Source organism: Carlito syrichta, unplaced genomic scaffold (genome assembly GCF_000164805.1).
Source record: "Carlito syrichta isolate Samal-C Ts95f unplaced genomic scaffold, Tarsius_syrichta-2.0.1 Scaffold306533, whole genome shotgun sequence".
In the NCBI taxonomy this organism is placed as follows: Eukaryota; Metazoa; Chordata; class Mammalia; order Primates; family Tarsiidae; genus Carlito; species Carlito syrichta.
In genome coordinates this window covers 6,229-26,590 of record NW_007250629.1, presented here as the reverse complement: position 1 = coordinate 26,590, position 20,362 = coordinate 6,229, and the positions used below count along the sequence as shown (strand labels likewise).

Sequence of the window (20,362 nt, the reverse complement as noted above, 5' to 3'; positions counted from 1 at the left end):
TGGAGCAGCCTTCCTTAATCCCACAGTAGATTATAATATATCCATTAGACATCCCTGTATTCCCTGTAGTAACACTCGCCATACTCATACTGCTTTTTGTTTAATGGCAAACAGCAATGGCCCTTGAGGGCAGTCTTAATGCTTCAGTGTCCACCTCTGTATCCTCACTGCCTGAGCACAGTGCATGCAGTCTGAACAGTGAAAATGACTGTGCAGTTACAAAGGCACAAAAAAGTCTGGGGTAATCAGGGACTATGGGAAATAAATAAAAATTTGTTAATTGAGTAAACTAGTAACTAGTATAAAGATGATAAAGTGATATAATGTGCTCAACCCATCCCAACCTTTGGGAAAAGGAAACAAGGATGGTTTACTTATAACTTTCTAGATTTTATTCAAAACTGTTATCAGGATGTCAACTACTTCAGAGAAATATGCCCTAATACCTGTGCACACAACAAATAATCACCTCCCACTAATATAGTTCATATGTTATTAGGAAGGCTTTCTGGAAGAAGCCATGACTAAGGTAAATCTTTAAAGATGAGCAGCATTATTAGGGGAAAAAAGTGTGCCAGGCCAAGGGTATCTTTTATATGCCTCTGCTACTAAAATCTATCATAGAACACCAGCTTATATTATCTGGTTATATGTTTGCCTTTCCTTCTAAACAAATATCTTTGGGTCTAGAAACTACATTTTGATTCTCTGTTGTATTCATAGTGCCCAGCACAGAAGCTAATACATACTATTAGTATTCAGTACATGTTGTTTGAATGAGAAGAGGTGTTGAAAAGTATTTTTTGCATGTATTTGCCATTAAAAAAGTCTGCAGCCCACTGCTTCTCTAGATTTTGTTCTCCTCCTGCTCCCTCACACATCATCAGTTTCTCACTGCTTGATATCAATGATTACCGTTTCCTTATATTCCATTTTTCAAGCTGCTTTTCAATCTTCCCTAAAAACTATCCATGCAAAGTCTCTATGTTCCATTCCTAGTTCCTTAAATGGCAGAAAATACTATAGTAAACATTATGATTTTAACTTTAAGAATATACACATTCAACTGAGCAAAACAGCAGATATACTTAATTTAAAAATCAAGGCAGAACAAAAAATAAATTAGTTTTGTGACTGTTGAAGAAGTTTAAAACTGAAAACTATTACAACTAATTTCTGTAGTTAGGTGATCAAGCCCTCGCCAAATGCTACTTGTCTTTACAACCCTTTAAAAACAGAAATTGGCTGGGCATGATGGCTTATGCCAATAATCCCAGCACTTCGGGAGGCTGAAGGAGGAAATTTACTCAAGGCCAGGAGTTTGAGACCAGCCTGGGCAACATAGCAAGACCCTGTCTCTACAAAAAATAAAATGAAATAAAAGAGTGGAAATTAAGAGATGGAAAACTGAAAGAAACTATTTAACAGTTAAAAGGAGAGAGAGAGAGAGAAGATGTGATATACTCTACTTTCTAGAAACAAATAGTTTTTTCCTATTTTGAAAAGTGAGGTAAAAAGATGGCTACCACCTTTCTACCCAAGCCCTTCTATAATGTATCCAATATCGGGGGGGGAAGGGGAATAAAAATTTGGTAGTTTATGTTTTTCATTTAGAAAGTGCTATTTTTCAAAGAAGGTAATTATACTAGTTATCATAAATTCTGGCTTTATAATTTCAAGTGTTTTTGTTTGGTTTTTTGGGGTTGCATCTCTGGACACTGCTGGCTGAGACAATGACTTCCATCTCTGGGGCCCCAGGATTCAGTGTGGCCAATCCCATATCCATGGGGTTGGATGTTAAATAAAAAGAAGAGAAAAAAGAAATCAGACTGAACACTACTATGCAGCCTTTGGGGATACCCAGGATATATCCTTTGCTAAAGGAAAAGACATTCTTTAATAGTTACATCACTGTCTTAGTGATATAAAATTAAAAACATGACCCTTTGCAAAACTGTAGGCAGAAGGAATGTGGTTTTACTTTGAGGAGCAGGTAATATGCAGTATTTCGAAAGAAGATCTAATTTCTCTATTAGATATTCAGGTGTACAGACAGGTCTTTGCATACCCTTGCCTGTAAAGAAACTGGTCATTAATGTGTTACTTAAGCCAAATCAGTTAGATTTGCTCAATCCTGGTGAAATAAGCAAATCCCTTCTGTGAAACCACAGTCCGAAATTCTCATAAGCAAATCAATAAGTTAAAACAGAAACAACCCTTTCTATAAGAATGCAGCAAGACAGAAAAGTGAATGGAAATATTATTTGGATCCTTTACTGAACATTTACTATGTGCTAGGTATAGTGGTAAATTTTGCAAAAATTATCTCATTTAGCACTCAAAATAACACCTACAAGGTAGGTATCTGTGCTATCCTCACTTCTGAGATTTAAAAAAAACACACACAAAAACTGAAGTTCAGAGAAGTTAAATAACTCATCTAAAGTTATATTTGTAAACTCAGGTCCATTAAGTTTAAAGGTGAAGCTTGTAACTATGTACTATATTATGTAAACTTTCCTCTGATTTTATTTTCATCTGTCTTAAAGAGAACTAATTAGGAAAAAAAACAAAACTCCTTTCCATTTCAAGGTTGGTTCTCTTCTCATTTAGTCTTCTAGAAAAGAGAAAGTTAGACTCATTTTGGTAAATATAGAGTACATTCTGAGCCATCTGGTATATGTAACACAAAATTATTTTTCCAATACTTGCCTCAATGTTCCATGAGGACCAATCCCTTCCTATTAATACATACATATACATCAGATATCTGGAAACATTAGGTGCTTTAAGATTTTTAGAAGACATATATGCCAATATTCTTGATGGTGACTGCCAGGGCTAAGTCCCCAAGTCAAAAGAAATCTGAACTTGGGAAGATTGTTTCCTTATAGGTCATTACTCCAGGGATAACTGCCTGACTCAAAGAGGAAAATATCTGGTCAAACTCATTTATTACCGCAATCTAATAATGCTAATTGGCAGTCTCTGTGATAAGTCTAGGGAGAACTCCCCTGACATCTCTAATCAAAATTCCACTATTATTGATTATTTGATAAATACACCATTTTGTGGTCATTGCAGTGCTTGGGTAGTTATTTTAGTCTGGCTTGAGTGTGATTATTTTTCTCAGAACTTATTCTGACCCTCAACATTGCTGATTTCAGGCATGAACCTATACCTATCTGGAATTAAATGATCATAATGTAGCTTAAGAATTTCAAGATTCCACTCAAATTGGATTTTAGAGCAATTTGATGTTCAAATCCTTTTATAATATAATTCAATTAGAAACTTTAGAATAATGTAGATTCAGAGGCATTATTTACAGCATGAATTTCAAAATAGATCAAGTACATGAATGTCTTGTCAGTTCTATTAAGTTTTTTCCACGGTAATATTTCCCAAAGGCAAATATAAAAGTAGACAGAAAAGCAACTAAACACAAAGAATGTGTTAAAGACATATAGATTTTTAAAAAGGCTAAATCCTCTGGGGTCCAGTTTAGAAAGCTCTAGACTTTCTGGGGTTGGAAAAATGGGATAAAGGGGGATCAAATGAAAGTGAATTTTTGAAAGCAATAATGGGGTGTGCCTGAACTTCAACCAAATATTAAAAAAACATCAGAACTAGATAGAATCCCCTTGGAATATAAAGTAGTAAAACAAAGCAATCTTTCACAGTGCTCATATATTCTGCAGAGGATAAGTTACATATGGGAAAATCTTAGACAAACTTACCTTGGAAAACCCCTTAATAAGTGTTGTATTGGAAATTGACATCCCTCAGTAAGTTCAATACAACTCGTTTTTCAAGCAACGGCACAATTTATTGTTTCTTTGGTTGGACTCCAGATGAAGTGGATGACTTATTAAAAACACATACTTTTAAAAGCAAGAATCACATGCAGTCTAGCAAGATGCTCATACTAGATAAATACTTGGAAGCTAATAGTTACTAAAGAAATGGCAGATGGTGTTTCCCACCTCATGCTCATTTTGGGGTACATGTTCAAAAAGAAAATGGAGGGCAGAATCATCTGCACTATTCAGACCATTATTTCTCTCTTAGACTCTTTCTTTTTTTTTTTTTACCTTAATGCTTATAGTTAATTCACATAAATTATATTTGCATATGATGCTACTCCATTGGATTTGCCTTAAAAAAAAAAAAGAAACAAAAAACAAACCAAGCTTTCGGAATCTGGTATCCTCAAGAAATAGCATAGGGTAAAAAATACATCCTAGTTCAAGAGCAATTTATATAATTTTATAACTGCCTAAAACACTCTGTTAAACAGTGTCATCAAGCTGGGCCTGGTGGCTCACACCTGTAATCCTGACACTTTGGGAGGCTGAGAAATGAGGATTGCTTGAGCCCAGGAGTTTGAAACCAGCTTAGACAACATAGTGAGACCTCATTTCTACAAAAAATAAAAAAATTAGCCGAGTACTGGTGGTACAGACACTCAGAAGGCTGAGGCAGAAGGAGAGCCTGCGCCCAGCAGGTCGAGGCCGCAGTGAGCTGTGACAGTGCCACTGCACTCCATCCTGGGTGACAAAGTGAGACCTTGACTAAAAAAAGAAAAATAGTGTCAGCATATTTTGGAGGATATTTTAAAAATATCCCTCCATATTTGTGGAAATATACAGAAAATTTACAAGTTAAAAAAAAAGCAAACTATCTTCCCACAAAATAATTTTCTTCTACTTTCATATATTTGAACCCAATATGTGACATCTGATTTGACAGGTCATAGAACCGTATTTCAATTCCCTACTACATATCACTACTTGCATATCTCAAAGGCAGTTAAAATTCAGTGTATTAATAACTGAGTTTCTAATCTTCATATGATTCTTCCAATCTTCTTGTCTTAAAAGGATAGTACCATAATTCTTCAAATTGTATGAGTAAGAAACCTTGGAATCATCAATGTTATTTCTTGCCCTCATTTCCCACTATCTAATCCATCCTCAGGTCCTGTCAATTTTACCTCTTGGTAACTCTTGAGTATGTCCACTTTTCTCCATCTCCACTAAAACTGTCTTCATGTATGTCACAGCCAATTCTTGCCTAAACTACTAGAACAGCCTACCCATTGCCCTCCCACCTCCATTCTGGTCTCCTATTTATTTGTTCTCCACATTCCAGCCATGATCTTTCCAAAGAGCCCTTCTAATCACCACATTCTGCTTTTAAAAAATCACAATTATTTGCCATTGTTCTAAGGAAGAGACCAAATAGTACAAGGTGCTCTCCACCTGTTTAAGCACCATGGTCTACATGCTCCAGTCATGCAAGGTTTCTTTCAACTCCTAATACCCACCCATCAAACTAGTGACTACTAGGTAGGTATTTTTGTTCTTGGTGAACTTTTTAACTGAAGTATTATGAACACGAAAAAAATATATATTTCTTTTAGCTAATGTGAGAATCACTTTTTTAAACTGTACAAATATTATACACACACACACACACACACACACACACACACACACACACACAAAAGTGAGCAAATCACTGGGATAGAGCTCAGTGAGCTTTTTCAAAGTGTATAACCATTACCCACATTAAGAAATGAACCACTCCCAGAACTCCAGAAAACTCTATCATAAAGTCCCCCAATATATGGTAACCATTATTCTGATAGACAATATAAACTTAGCCTGTTTTTGAAATTTAAATTTAAGTATTGGAACTTTTCTGTATCTGACTTTCTGTTCATGAAGTTCATCCATGTTGTAGTGTAGAGTCAAGCTCATATATATAAAATTTTTTTTTAAGACACAGGTTTGGTAGCTAACAGCTGGTCACTAAGTTGTACAGAAGTAGCTTTATCTCACTGCAGTACTCTTGCCTCATCATTCTTGTGAATGTCTCAGAATACTGTCATTACTGAGATTCTTTTAAAAAGGCCCGATAAGAAAAATTTCAACCACATACACAATTGTAGAACCTGAGTCCCTATCACTTGTATTCAACAGCCATACTGAATATAATGTAATATTTGGCACACTTGCTTCCTCTATTCTCCCTTTGCTCCCTTTTCCTGCTGAACCCTTTCAAAGCAAATGCCCCACATTATGTCATTTCTTCCCTCCGTACTTCAGTGTGCATCTCTAAAAAAATATGGACATTTTCTTAGATAACTACAATGCTCTTATCACACATAAGCTAATTTTCAGTAATTCTTTGGTATTATATAATATTCATATGATGAATTGTTTTGTTTTTTTTCACTCAAGGGTGGCCTTGAAGTAGGATAAATTTTATTATCTGTCTCTTCCATTAATGCCTCGTGAATAGGGGAACTAACTGTTTGGGTTTGCTGCTGTATTCCCAATGCCTCCCAGTTCTTAGCACAAATACTATTGGAAGAGCATTTCCTGAGAAAAAACAGAGAAATTTAAGTGTTCTCACCACCATCAAAGCCAACTACAAAGGTTCGTGTTTCAGAGAAGAATAGAAAGTTCAGGACCATGCTCTAGATCATATGGTCATTTGCACAAGGAGAAACCTAAAACTGACTGCAGAGGTGGAATCACATAATTAGAAATGTTCTCCCTCAAGACATAAAATTTACTTAATGAGGCCTATTAAAATATATACCAGATGTCCCACTAAAATCTATGATGCAAGTTCAAGACAAATCTTACTATTTCTAAGCAGCACAGATGCGTTTTAATAATTAGTTTCTTTAGCTGATTAGCTTTGCAAGGTCAAAATTAGGTCAATTTACACCAAAAAGTACTAAGAGCTGGTTTAATACCTAGAAATGAGCTTAGAGTTAGTAGGTTTCTACTGTCACAGATTTTCCAGAAGCCTTAAAAGATTTAAAGACCACAATTAAAAAGAAATGGGCTCATCTTAAAAGTTTTTTTCTTAAGTCATTAGAAAAATTTAAAGCTTAATTAAAAAGTAAATGAAAACAAAGAATATGACTAAGAGATTATTGAAGTTTGAATTGTAAACGTTTTGAAGTTTCTTTTAATAGCAACTGCATTAGCCCTAGAAAACTGTGAGTAACTGAAAGACTTGTTTTGACTCTATCTAAAGCTAAATATTGGTGCCTTTAAAATATCTATCATTTACCAAAGTATACTATTAAAGAAAAAAGAATTAAATTAAGAATTAAGAGGTAACCGATTTATTTTTATTTCTATGATTCACTTTCTCTAATTTTAAAAAATCCTAAAAACAGAGGGTGCCAAAGAAATGTATACCCAATTTAAGAAAGGGAAACTGTATTAAAATTGTAGATGAATATAAATCACGTTTGACTTCTGCAATTACAAGAGGTGCTCACAGTGGTTACCATCAGCACCCAGATACTTCTGATTATGGAGAACTAAAAGGAATACATAGATAACATCTCTTAAAATGTGTATTCATTTATTTTTGGCACCTCTGGTATGTAGGTTTGGATTTATCTTCCAGATTCAGGGACCTCTCCTAGTTAGGATGTAGAGGGCTGAAGAAAACAAAAGACAAAATAAAACAAAGACCTCACTTTGACATAACAAAAATAAAACATTAGGTAAATGAAACAATCATTTTTTCATTAAAACTACAGGAGATCCTTGGATGCAAAGAAGACTAACCTGTTTCCAGAGGGGGAGGAGTCCTTCTTAGTCGAAGGATTGAAGGTCCTTCCCTCTTGCCAAGTTCTAAGACCATCAAAATAAAATTGAGTCTATTGGCATTACAGTAAGGAAGACCACTACCTTGACAATCTTAATAGCATCTCAGAGCATTTGCCCAATGCTGGGGACACTCGGTGGGCAAGTTAGCAAAAATGTTATAGGCACAAGAACTTTCCTGGGATAAGGAGAAACCAGCCAACTTTTAACAGCCAGGCCTAGTGCATGCGATGGGGCACTGGAATTTGGAGACGCCAGGAGGGCAAAGCTGGTCCTTTCTGCAAACCAATTTTCCCGCATGTTACTTCTCAGGGGTGAAGCTGGTATTGTGCTGAAAACCAGGAAGAGAGGGAAGTTTCTCCCAAGCTAAAATCATCTGTAGCCACACAGTTCACTGCTACTACTAATATGACTTTACTATTCAATTCCCGGTTATTTCAGAAACTCTTGCTTAGAAATAAGAGGATGTTTCATAACTCAAGAAAATCTGGTCGGGCTCTCGGTGGCTCAGCCTGTAATCCCAGCACTTTGGGAGGCCGAGATGAGTGGACTGCCTGAGCCTGTGGGTTAGAGACCAGTTTAGGCAACTTGGTGAGACCTGTCTCTACAATTAAAAAAAAAAAAGATAGCCGGGTGTGGTAGCAAGTGTCTGTAGTTCCAGCTACTCGGAAGGCTGAGGCGGAACGATCGCCGGAGCCCAGCAGGTCGACGCTGGGGTGGCCATTAGCGTGTGTGACACTGCACTCTAGCCTGGGCAAAGGAGTGAGACTCCACTCCAACTCAAAAAACAAAACAAAACAAGACAGAAAGAAAGAAAGAGAAAGAAAGAAAGAAAGAGAGAGAGAGAGAGAGGGAGAGAGAGAAAGAAAGAAAGAGAAAGAGAGAGAGAGAGAGAGAGAGAGAGAGAGAGAGAGAGAGAGAGAGAGAGAAAGAAAGAAAATCTATTTATTACTTGAACAATAATACTTATCAACGAACACTCAGAACAGATGACTCAACTACAGTGTTTACTCTTTAAGATTCACTTTGAAACCCACCCCTCAATGTGTCAGCCAATTTTCAACTACTAGGCCATGAAACTATGTCAAATTCCAGTTAGGACCCTTCCTCTCCCCTCCAACCTTGCTCCATGTTGAAAATGTCCCAAATATCCTGAGTCTGTTTTCCATCCTCTGAGATGCTATTAAGACTGTTAGGGTAGTGGTCTTCCTTACTGTAATGCCAATAAACTCAATTTTATTTTGATGGTCTTACAACTTGGCAAGAGAGAAAGACTAATCCTATGCTTAGGACATTGGAAATTAACTGAAGTGGTACCCAGCTCAGCTTCAGATTAGATAAAAGGGATCAAATCATTCACTCTCCCTAGAAATCTATGGGATACTCTTCTTAGGGAAAATGTTACCTACTTTAGCCTGCATTATTCTTCTACACAACCTCAAGCATAAAATATAAAATCATAAAGTATGAGAACTGGAAAATGTGAACCTTAATCAAAAGAAGAAAGGAATAGATACAGAATCACAGATGGCTTGGGAAATTAGCAAATAGGTCTTAAAAGAATGGTTATAAATATATCAAGGTATTTAGATAAAAATATATCAAACTGGTTAAAGAGATTAAAATAACTCTAAAAATGAAAACAGAAATTCTAGAAATAAAAAATATAACCTCTACTTAGCCGGGTTCAGTGGCTCAGCCTGTAATCCCGCACTTTGGAGGCTGAGATGAGTGAATTGCCTGAGCCCATGGGTTCGAGACCTGCCTGGGCAACTTGGCGAGACCTCATCTCCACAATAAATAAAAAAATTAGCCAGGTGTGGTAGCACGCGCCTGTAGTTCCAGCTCCTTGGAAGGCTGAAGTGGAAGGATCGCCGGAGCCAAGCGGTGGCCGGGAGAGGCCACTGCACTCCAGTCTGGGTGACGGAGTGAGACTCCAACTCATAAAAAAAAAGTATTTATTGACTAATAGTGAACAACAGAAAGAATGCAGAAGTGATCAATGAATTAAAAAGTAGGTAAGCAGAAATTATCCAAAATTGAGTTTATTAAATCACTACCATACTTCAGTCTTTTCCTTCAATCTTTTCATCTTTGGAAATATTATTTTTTGGAGAGGGGTAAAGTTTTTTCTTCCTCGAGGAATCTTGGCTATAGAATATACTTATTAACTATAATTTTTCCTCCAGAAAATACCTTTCTTTGTGCTCCCAGTCCTAGCTGACTCTGTGTGTATGTCTGTACTTAAATCTTTATATTCACACTGAAGTGTTCTCAGGTCCTGCTTCCTCTCATTTAAATGACTTTTCAGGGCAGAGAATATGTTTTATTTGTTTTTATGTGCTCGCTTTATAGACAAGTATTTGGCACGCAGTCAGCAATATTTGTTTCAGCAATATTTGTTTAATAAACAAAAATATCTGTTAATATCCATTTTTATTAATACAAAGTTTTTAAAATTATGATTTAAAAGACTATTAGTAAGACTTCTAATATAACGCTACTCAAATTTATAATGTTTGATAAAATCCAAAATAAAGAACTTTTTAAAGAGGTTTTAAGTAAAAATAGAGTCCTGTACCACATGACAATGTTTTGGTCAATGACACATCAACAGTGGTTCCATAAGATTATATCACTGAATTTTTATGGTACCGTTTCTTTTTTGTTATTGTTTTGTTTTGTTTTTTAATTTTAAAGATGTGGGGTACAATTCAGGGTTAGGTATACAAGTGTTCATTATTCAGGTACCCTTGTTGATAAGGTGAGCCCTCACCCTCTCCCAGCAGATTCCCACTACTGTCAATCCTTTTCTTATAGTATTACGAAAATTGTTCAAGGTCCACTTATGAGTGAGAACATGTGATACTCAGTTCTTTGTTTCTCTGATAGGTCACTAAGTATTACAGACTCTAAGTCCATCCAAGTTGCTGTGAAGTTCATAATAATATGTGGTACACATACACGATAGAATATTACACAGCCATAAAGGAGGACAAAATTACGGTCCCTTTTCTATGTTTAGATACACATATACTTACCACTGTGTTACAACTGCCTGCAGCATTCACTGAAGTTACATGCTGTGCAGGTCTGTAGCCTAGGAACATTAGGCTCCACCATAAAGTCTACGTGTGTAGCAGGCTGCACTATCTAAGCTTATATAAGCACCCTCTATGATGTTTACACAACGACAAAATTGCCGAAGGACATATTTCTTCCAACATATTCCCCTTGTGAAGCAATGCATGACTATATAAAAAAAAGTCTGTTGTTATTTAATTCATAAGTTCAACTTTAACAACTGTAGTAAAAGGAAAATGCCTAGGAAAAACAACTCTGTTAAATAACATTTAAAAAACATACTAAGGAAAGTCTGCGCAAAATGAAAATAGCTGTACCAATCATTATTCCAATACATGCTAACAGATAATTTTTTTAAAAATATGCCAAAATTAAGATATAAAAATGATTACTTTAAAAGTTAATATATCAAATGAAAATCTTTATATATCAAAGATATAAACTGAGTATCTGTAATTTGAAAATCTAAAATCCAAAATGTTTAAAAATCTAAAACTTTCTGAGTACTAACACGATGCTCAAAGGAAATACAAATTGGCGTATTTGGGATTTCATATTTTTGGAATAGGGATGCTCAACCAGTAATTTAAATGATTCAAAATCTGAAAAAATTCAAAATCTGAAACACTTACCGCCCTAAGTATTTTGAGTAAGAGATATTCAGTGTGTATTATTTACGTATGAGCATATAATATAAGACCATCTTACATATTTTCATTTCTAAGGTAAACAACTAATTAGTTATATAAACAGTACTATTAAAAGTCACTTAATGTATACCTAGGATGACCAAAGGGGATGCTTTTCTATACCTATCAGGAGCTTAGAGACAGTTCCAATATAGATGCCACTGGTACACAGAGCAAAGAACACTACAGTTATACAAATGACATTAAAAATAAACTAGAACTCACAAGACAAAACATGATACTTCTAAATTTTATAGCTTTAACCCTTTTGCTTTTGAACTATAAACTTTCCATAAAAAGAATATTTTATTGTTCATTTATGGCAAGGTTAAGCAGGCTGACATGACAGATTAAATGTCAGGTACTAACTAAACCTTCATACTCCATCATAAAAGCAAAGACAATTTTATTAAAACTGTCAATAGTATCCTACAATAAAGTACAAAAGAGGCTCAGAAAATTGCTCTATATGTGTTACTGGTAGTGACTGAAAAGTTATCCTTCAGCCATCACAGGTAACCAAGACTCAAGACATTTGTACATAAATATGATATCAAGTTAAATTCTAACATAAAATAAAGTTTGTTAATGCAAAATATTAAATTAAAAATGCTATCAAATTTCTTCTGTGGTATATGAGGGCGTATGCATGTGTATGGTGAGGGGACACTGCAGAAGGAAAGATGTTTTCCATGAAAGGTTCTAACAACCTTAAGGAACGATCCAAAAGCACTATCAGCATGGCACACATGCCACTGATGTTAAATGCAAAAGGGGCATTCTTAGCAGCTTGTTACTTTGAAAAATCCAATTTCCCTTAATTTCTTAATTAGGCCACAAATGTAGAATCTCATTAAGAAATAAATGGTTATGCATATATTTAAAATGGGCTTAACTGAATGGAGAAATCCTCCATCTTAATTTGTAGCTATATATTCAAGTTTCAACTCAAAAAGAAAAGAAGCAGTAAATGAATCTGAAGGTTTATACTTAGCAGTACAAACCCAGATACTTTCCCCTGCCTATCTAAAAAAGCCAAATCTCTTACCATTACTCCCCAAAGTTACTTTATCCATTTCCTTACCAGGCTCTAAATAATTTTTTTTTCCAGTATCTTCACTAATTCCTGTGACATTAAAAAGGGGAAACAAAGTTTCAATTAGGCACTCATCCTTTTTAATACCTTTGTTATGGATTATTTCCACGTTAGCAGGGAGACTAATCTATCCATTTGAAATTAACCTTAGAAACTATGCCTGCATAATAAACAGCTCTAGAGTCATGAGGGGAGAGGGTAAGGAGCAAGGAGTTGGCACCACCCCAAAGAGCAAAAAGAGCTGGAGTGTATACAGGTAGATAGCTGGGACTCAAAAACAATGAAAACTGAATAAAAGCAGTAGTCCATAAAATCTTAGTCATGTCAGGTTCATGTTCAAGTAAGTATGCTGGGAAGGAAAGGAGGTTTGCAAGAAAAATAGACTCCTCATCAAACAACTACAAGCTTACTCTGAGAGGATGAAGAAAACTTCAAAGATCTACTTTCTATCTGCTGCAAAGAGGATGAGTGATGTGATCATCTTCTAAATGTGACTCATCACAGAAATCTGTCAGTCTCTAAGGAAGAGTGCATTTTGATTACACACATCCTCTTTCCCTTTCCTTCCTGACAACTGCTATACTATTGGCCAAAAATAAACAAAATATATCATCACAGGAAGACAATTTATATCAACTAATTATTTGACAGAACAATGTCAGATATCAGATTTAATTGATAGTAAATGCTAAATACTAATATCTTTATCTTCAGTACTTTCAATAAATATGACTTGCCACAATACATTCCTCTTGAGGTGAATTCAAGAAATCTGTTACTCAGCACTAACCAGACACATGTTAGTCCACCCCAACCTCTTGCCACCTTCCTCCAAAACACCAGCCCCACCTCATTTCGAGACAAACTTTAACATAATAACCATCCATGCAAGCTGAGAATAAAAATGTAAGATAATATACCAGTGTATAATTCATTTTTCTTAGGAAATTATTTGATTATACAAGGACAGATACAGCAAGTACCTATTTGTACTTATATTATTCTTCAGTACCAAAACTTTGATTAAATCTTTAGATTAAATAGACTTTACTTGTTTTATTTCTTTTCATTTTATTCTTTTACATATACAGAATAAAGGACCATTGAAGGTCTTTTAACACAAAGCTTCTTGTACTCTGTCCCAAATAACAGGAAATAGAAAATAATTCTCTATATGTGTTAGGAAACTCTTTCTGTAGCGTTAAATTATTGCTAAAACTACTTTCCAAAATTTACCGACAGTTAGGGTTCCACATGAGCTAAGTTTGGCCAAGCAGCTATGCCTAGTGAAGATTTGGAAGGAGGTAATGTCCAGCATGAGTTGGCAGATGGCCAGGGCCCAGGATGGTAGTCAGGGGGTTGTCAGTGTTGGCTAACACTTACTGAGTGGGCCAGGGTTATTAGGGCTAACAGAGCCTACAGTGGCAGAACCATCTTTCTCTTTACAATACAGGCAGCTTTGTGGCTAGTTCTAAGGTGTGGCTCAGGAGTCATTTCTAAAAGTTCAAAAATACAGCCTGCTTCTTTAGCTCTCCCAGTGTATCTAGAAATTATCTTATTCTCTTTAATAAGTCCCTTTCCATTTAAATAAGCTGATCTAAATTCTGTTGTCTGACACTCAAACCCCTGACCAATAAACCAGAAAATAAAGAAAATTTCAATGAAAGTTAAATAAACTCATCTATATAAAGTTCAAAAATATGCACAGGATAGTTTTTTGACATCTTCACTAGAGTTTTACATCTGCTCTGTTCTGAATTACGTGACAGTAACTGGAAATTTATTTGAAATATTTTTATGGTCACACAGTGGTGTGACCATAGCTTACTGTAATCTTGAACTCCTGGCCTCAAGCAATGATTACAGGTGTGAGTTACCATGTCTGGCCCTTGAAACAATATTTGATCATACTGGTGACATGACAAATGATTTCTATCTAAAAAGTCTCCTATAGATTTGTCAATTTTCATTTACCAAGATGGTCTTCTTTCAACTCTCAATAATTACTAGTATCAAAACAGAGGAAGTTTGGAGTAAAAGGCCTTCAGCCCCTAATTTCAGTTGATAAAATCATTTCAACTATTAAAAAGTAGAATCACAAAATTCATGGGAAATAAAGAGAACAAAATTTCTATTTTCATTAATCGAATAAATGAATATAATGGGTGCTCCAAAGTCACAAATAGGAAATCTAGATATTTCACTTTTAAAAATTATAAAACCAACTGCAAAAAGAATCCCTTAAAACATCAAAGCAAACTGCTAAACTCACTGAATGTAAAATAATTATTTAATCAAAATGAACTGAAACAATTTTAAAGAAGTCATAAAGTTTTTTGTATGTCAATTTGAACAAAATGTTTAAAAGAATCAGGCTGAAGAGTCAATGTTAATATGACCATAATCTGTTTTACAGTTTCTGACAATATAATTTTTAATAAAAATTTTAACTTTCAAGAACATGATTAAATTTAAAAAACAATATAATTATTTCATTTAAAAAGTAAATATATAAAGTATAAATATAAAATATTTAAAATATACATACTCATGTTAATATCACCTTTATAAGTTCATACTTTAAGTAAAGGCCTATATTTTATTAACAATCTGAGTCTTCTGGTAAATGTAAACATTATCATTTAGAAACTATTTGAGAAAAAATTTATACATTTTAATAAACATTTCTGGTTATTAATAGGTGTTTTCACATATATTATCTCATTAATTTGTGTAACTAGGCATAAAAATAGAAAGAATTACCTCAGTTTTTCTTAATGCAGTTGAATAGTCTTGAACAAAGTAACATGAACAAAGAAACAAGTGGAAGAACCAAATATAAAACCAAATCTGCCCAACTTTTCTAACATTCACTTTTCCCAATATACCAGGTGGATTATTTAAAGGTAACAATATCAACTGGGTGAGGTGACTCAAGCCTATAATCCCAGCACTTTGGGAGGCCAAGGTGAGAGGACTGCCTGAGTCCATGGTTCCAGACCAGTCTGGGCAACATGGTGAGACCTCATCTCTACAATAAATAAAAAAATTAACTGGGCTTGGTAGCATGCACCTATAGTTCTGGCTACTTGGAAGGCTGAGGTGAAGGATTGCCTGAGCCCAGCAGGCTGAGGCTGTGGTGTCTGGGAGAGTGCCATTGCACTCCAGCCTGGGTGATGGAGTGAAATGAGACTCCAACTTAAAAAAAAAAAAAAAAGAAAAAAAAAGTAACAATATCAGTGTCTTAATTATTTTGCATATCTGGATATAAAATGTTATGCCAAATAAACATATATTACTTCCAGTTAAACTGTGTGTCAGGAATTATTGGGAAAAGTAGGATATGAACTTTTGTCTTTGAAGACAAAGCTGAGTGCTCTTAACTATGTGATGGGGAGTAATGAAGACTCCATAAAGGAAAACCATTATGTAAACAGGATTTCCTAATACTTTTTCTACTGAACTAAACTAACTTTTTTGAAGTCTACTGACCTATTAACCAGATCTGTTCAACGGCCTAGCAGAGGCAATGACAGACTGTCAGAGCCAATAGTCGTTTTCATTTATCACAAGTCTGGTAATTAATTCATTAGCTTGCCAATCAGATGCACTGCTAGTGAAATTTCTGAAAGAATGAATCAGCTTACCGTGCACATGGATGTCTTTGTGATTTTCAGAGCAAAATCTGTAGAAAATTCCAAATCTGAGATAGATGTTGTATGGCAATCTATATGCTATCCATTCAAAAAGAATGGAAGAAAACATTTAGTAAAAATAGTAACAAAACAAAACAAAACAAAAAAAACCTCCCTCAAACCCCAGATAAACATTCTTTCTTTCTTTTTTTTAATGCAGAAAGGATTATTGTAAACCAATGTTTCATAAACTTTAATCATTTACACACAACTTTTAGGATTATTTCTAAGTTTAAAGGGGGCACTAGTACTGTCCTTTGGTTAATTTTTCTTTAAATAAAATTTTTTTAACTTAGACTCTTTGTAAGCAATAGTATATATCAAATCATAGCTCTAATGTGCTAAAGTTTTCCTGAATCATACTAAAACACTTCCAAATAAAAAAAGTGTTTTTCTGTGTTCTACTTAACATAATTTTGCAAATCACCTAGGAGATACCTGCCACTTGCTATGAATTATGCGTGATAACAATATATTTATTGGAAATGCCAACTTGAAAATGCAGTCTAATGAAAAGAGAAAGTTTTTTTAAAAATTCATGTCTGTAATTGCATATAAAGATGGGTTTGTTAGTTATTAGGAAAAAACCGTAACAATGCAAAACTATGAAGATCCTACCCCGGGAAAAAAATAGTGAAATATCTTTATTTTCTCATTCCGTCTGTCCTGGTTAAAAATCCTTCTTCATTTCACTCTGAAGAAGGGACAGAATCACCTTTCAACTACAGCAGTCTGACCAGAAGTGAGCTGGAAAGCTGTTATGACCTGTCATGAGTAGGTTATAACCCAGTGAGTGCAATTCATATAACTACACACCTGAGGCACTCCTCTGTTTGAACAGCTCGAGAAAAAATTTTTAAAGTACAATGTGGTTAAGTTTTATTTACAGGAAGTTTAGGGAACACAGAACAAACTGTATTTACTTAGGTAAAAAATTAATGTCAAACTAGGACTAAACTTAGGACTAACTTTCATTGTCAGTCCTACATTTTCTATTTCAATTATTTATTCAGAGCAATTTTTGGCATTAAGCAAACAGATCACTAGAGAGAGAAATTAGCACCCCCACCAACTTTCCTCTTTGTGTTCAGCATCAAGGCTGAGCTGGCTCTAACTGTATACTCCTACCCTGAGACACAGAACCTTAAATTCCTTACTATCAGTGGACCAGAGCAATGAACAGCCTTATAATCAGCAAGAAGACTGTATTTTTTTCTTAAAAGCTGAATGTAATTTTAATCAGCTTGCTCTTATTGAAAAACTTCACATTTATTATTCTATGCTAATTCTTAATATTTTATCCACTTAAGAAAATTAATAAACATTTACTAAATATCTATTTTGTACAGAGATCAAAAATTTTTTTTTGAGTCAGATCTCATTGTTGCCCAGTCTGAAGTGCAGTGACATGCTCACGGCCACCACAACCTCGACCTGCTGGGCTCAAGTGATCCTTCCACTTCAATCTTCCAAGTAGCTGGAATCACAGGTGTGCGCACCATGCCCAGTCAATTTTCTTTGATTTATTTGTAGAGACGAGGTCTCACCAAGTTGCCCAGGTTGGTCTTGAACCTCTGGGCTCAGGTAATCCTCTCTCTTCAGCCTCCCAAAGTGCTAGGATTATAGCCACCGTACCTGGCTGAGATCAATTATTAATGCCATATGAAAGTAACAATGTGACTAAAAAAAAAAAGACAATAACCTGAACCTAACACTGAACTGTACACAACTGCATATTTATTAGATTATATAGCTGAAACAGACCAATTAAGGAGTTTTTAAGAAAGGCAGAATGATTTTTTTTGCTGCAGAGTTATTAGCTGACCCATGTAAATTCAATACAGAAAAATTCACAATGAGATCAGAGATTAATATGGTAAAAATAAGATAATAAAACATGAAATGAATTAACTGAGAAATCTGAACACAGTATGGCTTTGGCTTCATGGGCAAATACACAGTTTGAATTGGAGAGGTTAAATTGTGTGAACTATACAACATGAATGAATAATTTGGCTGTAAATAAGAAGCTAAAAGAAGGTTAGGAGAAGGTGATGAAGCAGAAATGAAACTACAGCAGGGCTTTTTACTTTAATTAAGCCAAAGTAAATGTAAACAATTCAATCACTTCAGAGTTAGAGCTGAAGGATTATAAAACTGAGTAAAAGGAGTTTTAATATATAAAGAGAAGTGATTCTAAAGGGATGATACAGTCAACTGGTAAATATTATGACTTCAAATTGTTTTAGACTTATTAAAATCAGAAGACTACTGTTCTGAAGGCCAACATATAAAATCAATATATATTTTCAAACCCTGAGCTAAGAAAAATGGCAATGGTACTGTTATAAAGAAAAATTGGTAAAGCACCTACCTTAATACCACAAGGTTCTGAAATAAGAGTGTTTGGATCTAAAACTTCCACAACAGCTTCTGGAATAACAGCTTTCTTCATGCAGGACATCTTGAAGCCATAGACATCATCCCAAAAAGCAATTCTATCAGCATGTTTATTGACATCACTCACGGCTACAAGGCTGATAGTACAAATGTCAGGGTAGACTGTAATCAATAAATATACCAACAATTAACCATTATCTCCCTTTATAGCACAATATAATTTTTTAAACGCTAAGTATAAATACCAAATCCACCAGTACGAGTTACAAGCAATGGATCACCAGTAATGAGAGAATAATGAAGGTATATATCAGGGAAAACGACTATCCATCTTGTAGCCTCTTTAAAAAAAAAAAAAAAGATACCCATTGTCCTGATGATAAGTTTAAAGTAAGGATTCCAATGATGAAGTCCATATTAAAACAGGATCATATAATTCAATGATCCTGAAATGAATGTATCAATGAAGTGTGCCAACTATTAAAAGAGTAGTGGATCTTTACTTCATATATTCATCTAAAAACATGCAAAAAGAAATCAGTTAAAAGGATAAGTAGCATCACAGAACAGATTTTTATAGTGTATAGAAGGCTAGTTTCTATTACTCTTTCTTATTTAATATAAAAAAGAAATATTTATGAGCACCAAGTGTGTGCCAGTCTAATTTAGAGACTGTAGATACATGTCCCTACCCTCAAGAAACTTACAGTTAGACAACTTTAACAAATACATGTACAATTATTATGAAGTGATAAATATTAAGAAAGGGAACAAACACATAAGGTGCTATGGGAGCTCACACCAAAAACAGCTAATTCAGACTTGGCTGGAGCAGGGGAGCAGGCCAATAGGTATTTAAGAACTGGCAGGGCACAGTGGCTCACACCGTAATCCCAGCACTCTGGGAAGCCAAGGTAGGAGAATTGCTTCAGCCCAGGTGTTAAAACCAGGCCTAAGCACCAGGTCAACACCTCTACAGAAAAATAAAAAAATTAGCCAGGTGTGGGGACATATGCCTGTAGTTCCAGTTACTCACGAGGCTCAGGTGGTAGGATTGTCTGAGCCCAGGTCAACGCTGTGGAGAGTCATGATTGTGCCACATGCACTCCAGCCTGGGTAACAGAGTGCAACCCTGACTCAAAAACAAAAATAAAAAAATAAACGAAAGAAGAAAGAACTGAAACTCAAGTAAGTTTGGAGTGGGGAGGGAAAATGTATTCTAGGACCAGTGCACATAAACGATCACAATTAAACGATGGGATGGCTCACATACAATCTAGAAGGAAACAGTGAGATAAAGCCTAGAAAGTTGAGTAGGAACCAGAGAACATGTGGCTGAGTACAGCAAATTAGTAAGATGGACTTTATTCTAAGAATAATGATAATCCAGAGAAAAATTTTACAGAGGGTAGCAACATGGATAGATTTTGGTTTTAGAAAAACCATCTAAATATAATGTGGAGAATGAATGGGAGAAGGTGGCAAGACTAAATCAGATAAAAACTAAGAGATAGTTGCAATAATCCAGGTGATCTGAAGTGGGGGATGGCTGCAGGAAGGACAGGAGGAGAGGTTTTCAAGAGATATGTGAGGTAGAACTCACAGGACTTTGAGACTCATTGGCTGTGGAGGTAAAGAAGAAAGTCAATAATGTTTAGCTTTAGTAACTGCACAGATTTTGTTACTAACCATTATAATAGGGAATAGATGTGGGTAGATTCCAAAGGAATATGAGGCCAGGCATGGTGGCTCACA

The 20,362-nt window shown here is 35.1% G+C and overlaps 1 protein-coding gene across 1 annotated transcript in view; it reads right to left on the bottom strand.

Moving 5' to 3' along the window:
* Window positions 1-18,769, bottom strand: part of LOC103265404 (protein arginine N-methyltransferase 3-like) — a gene marked incomplete at its 5' end in the record, with an annotated part of 46,265 nt that extends 27,496 nt beyond the window's left edge. The window contains 2 exons of the mRNA XM_008063072.1: window positions 16,160-16,246; window positions 18,582-18,769. Of these exons, the coding sequence (XP_008061263.1) occupies window positions 16,160-16,246; window positions 18,582-18,769 (275 nt within the window). The remainder of the gene's footprint in view (window positions 1-16,159; window positions 16,247-18,581) is intronic.
* Between the last annotated feature and the right edge of the window lie 1,593 nt (window positions 18,770-20,362).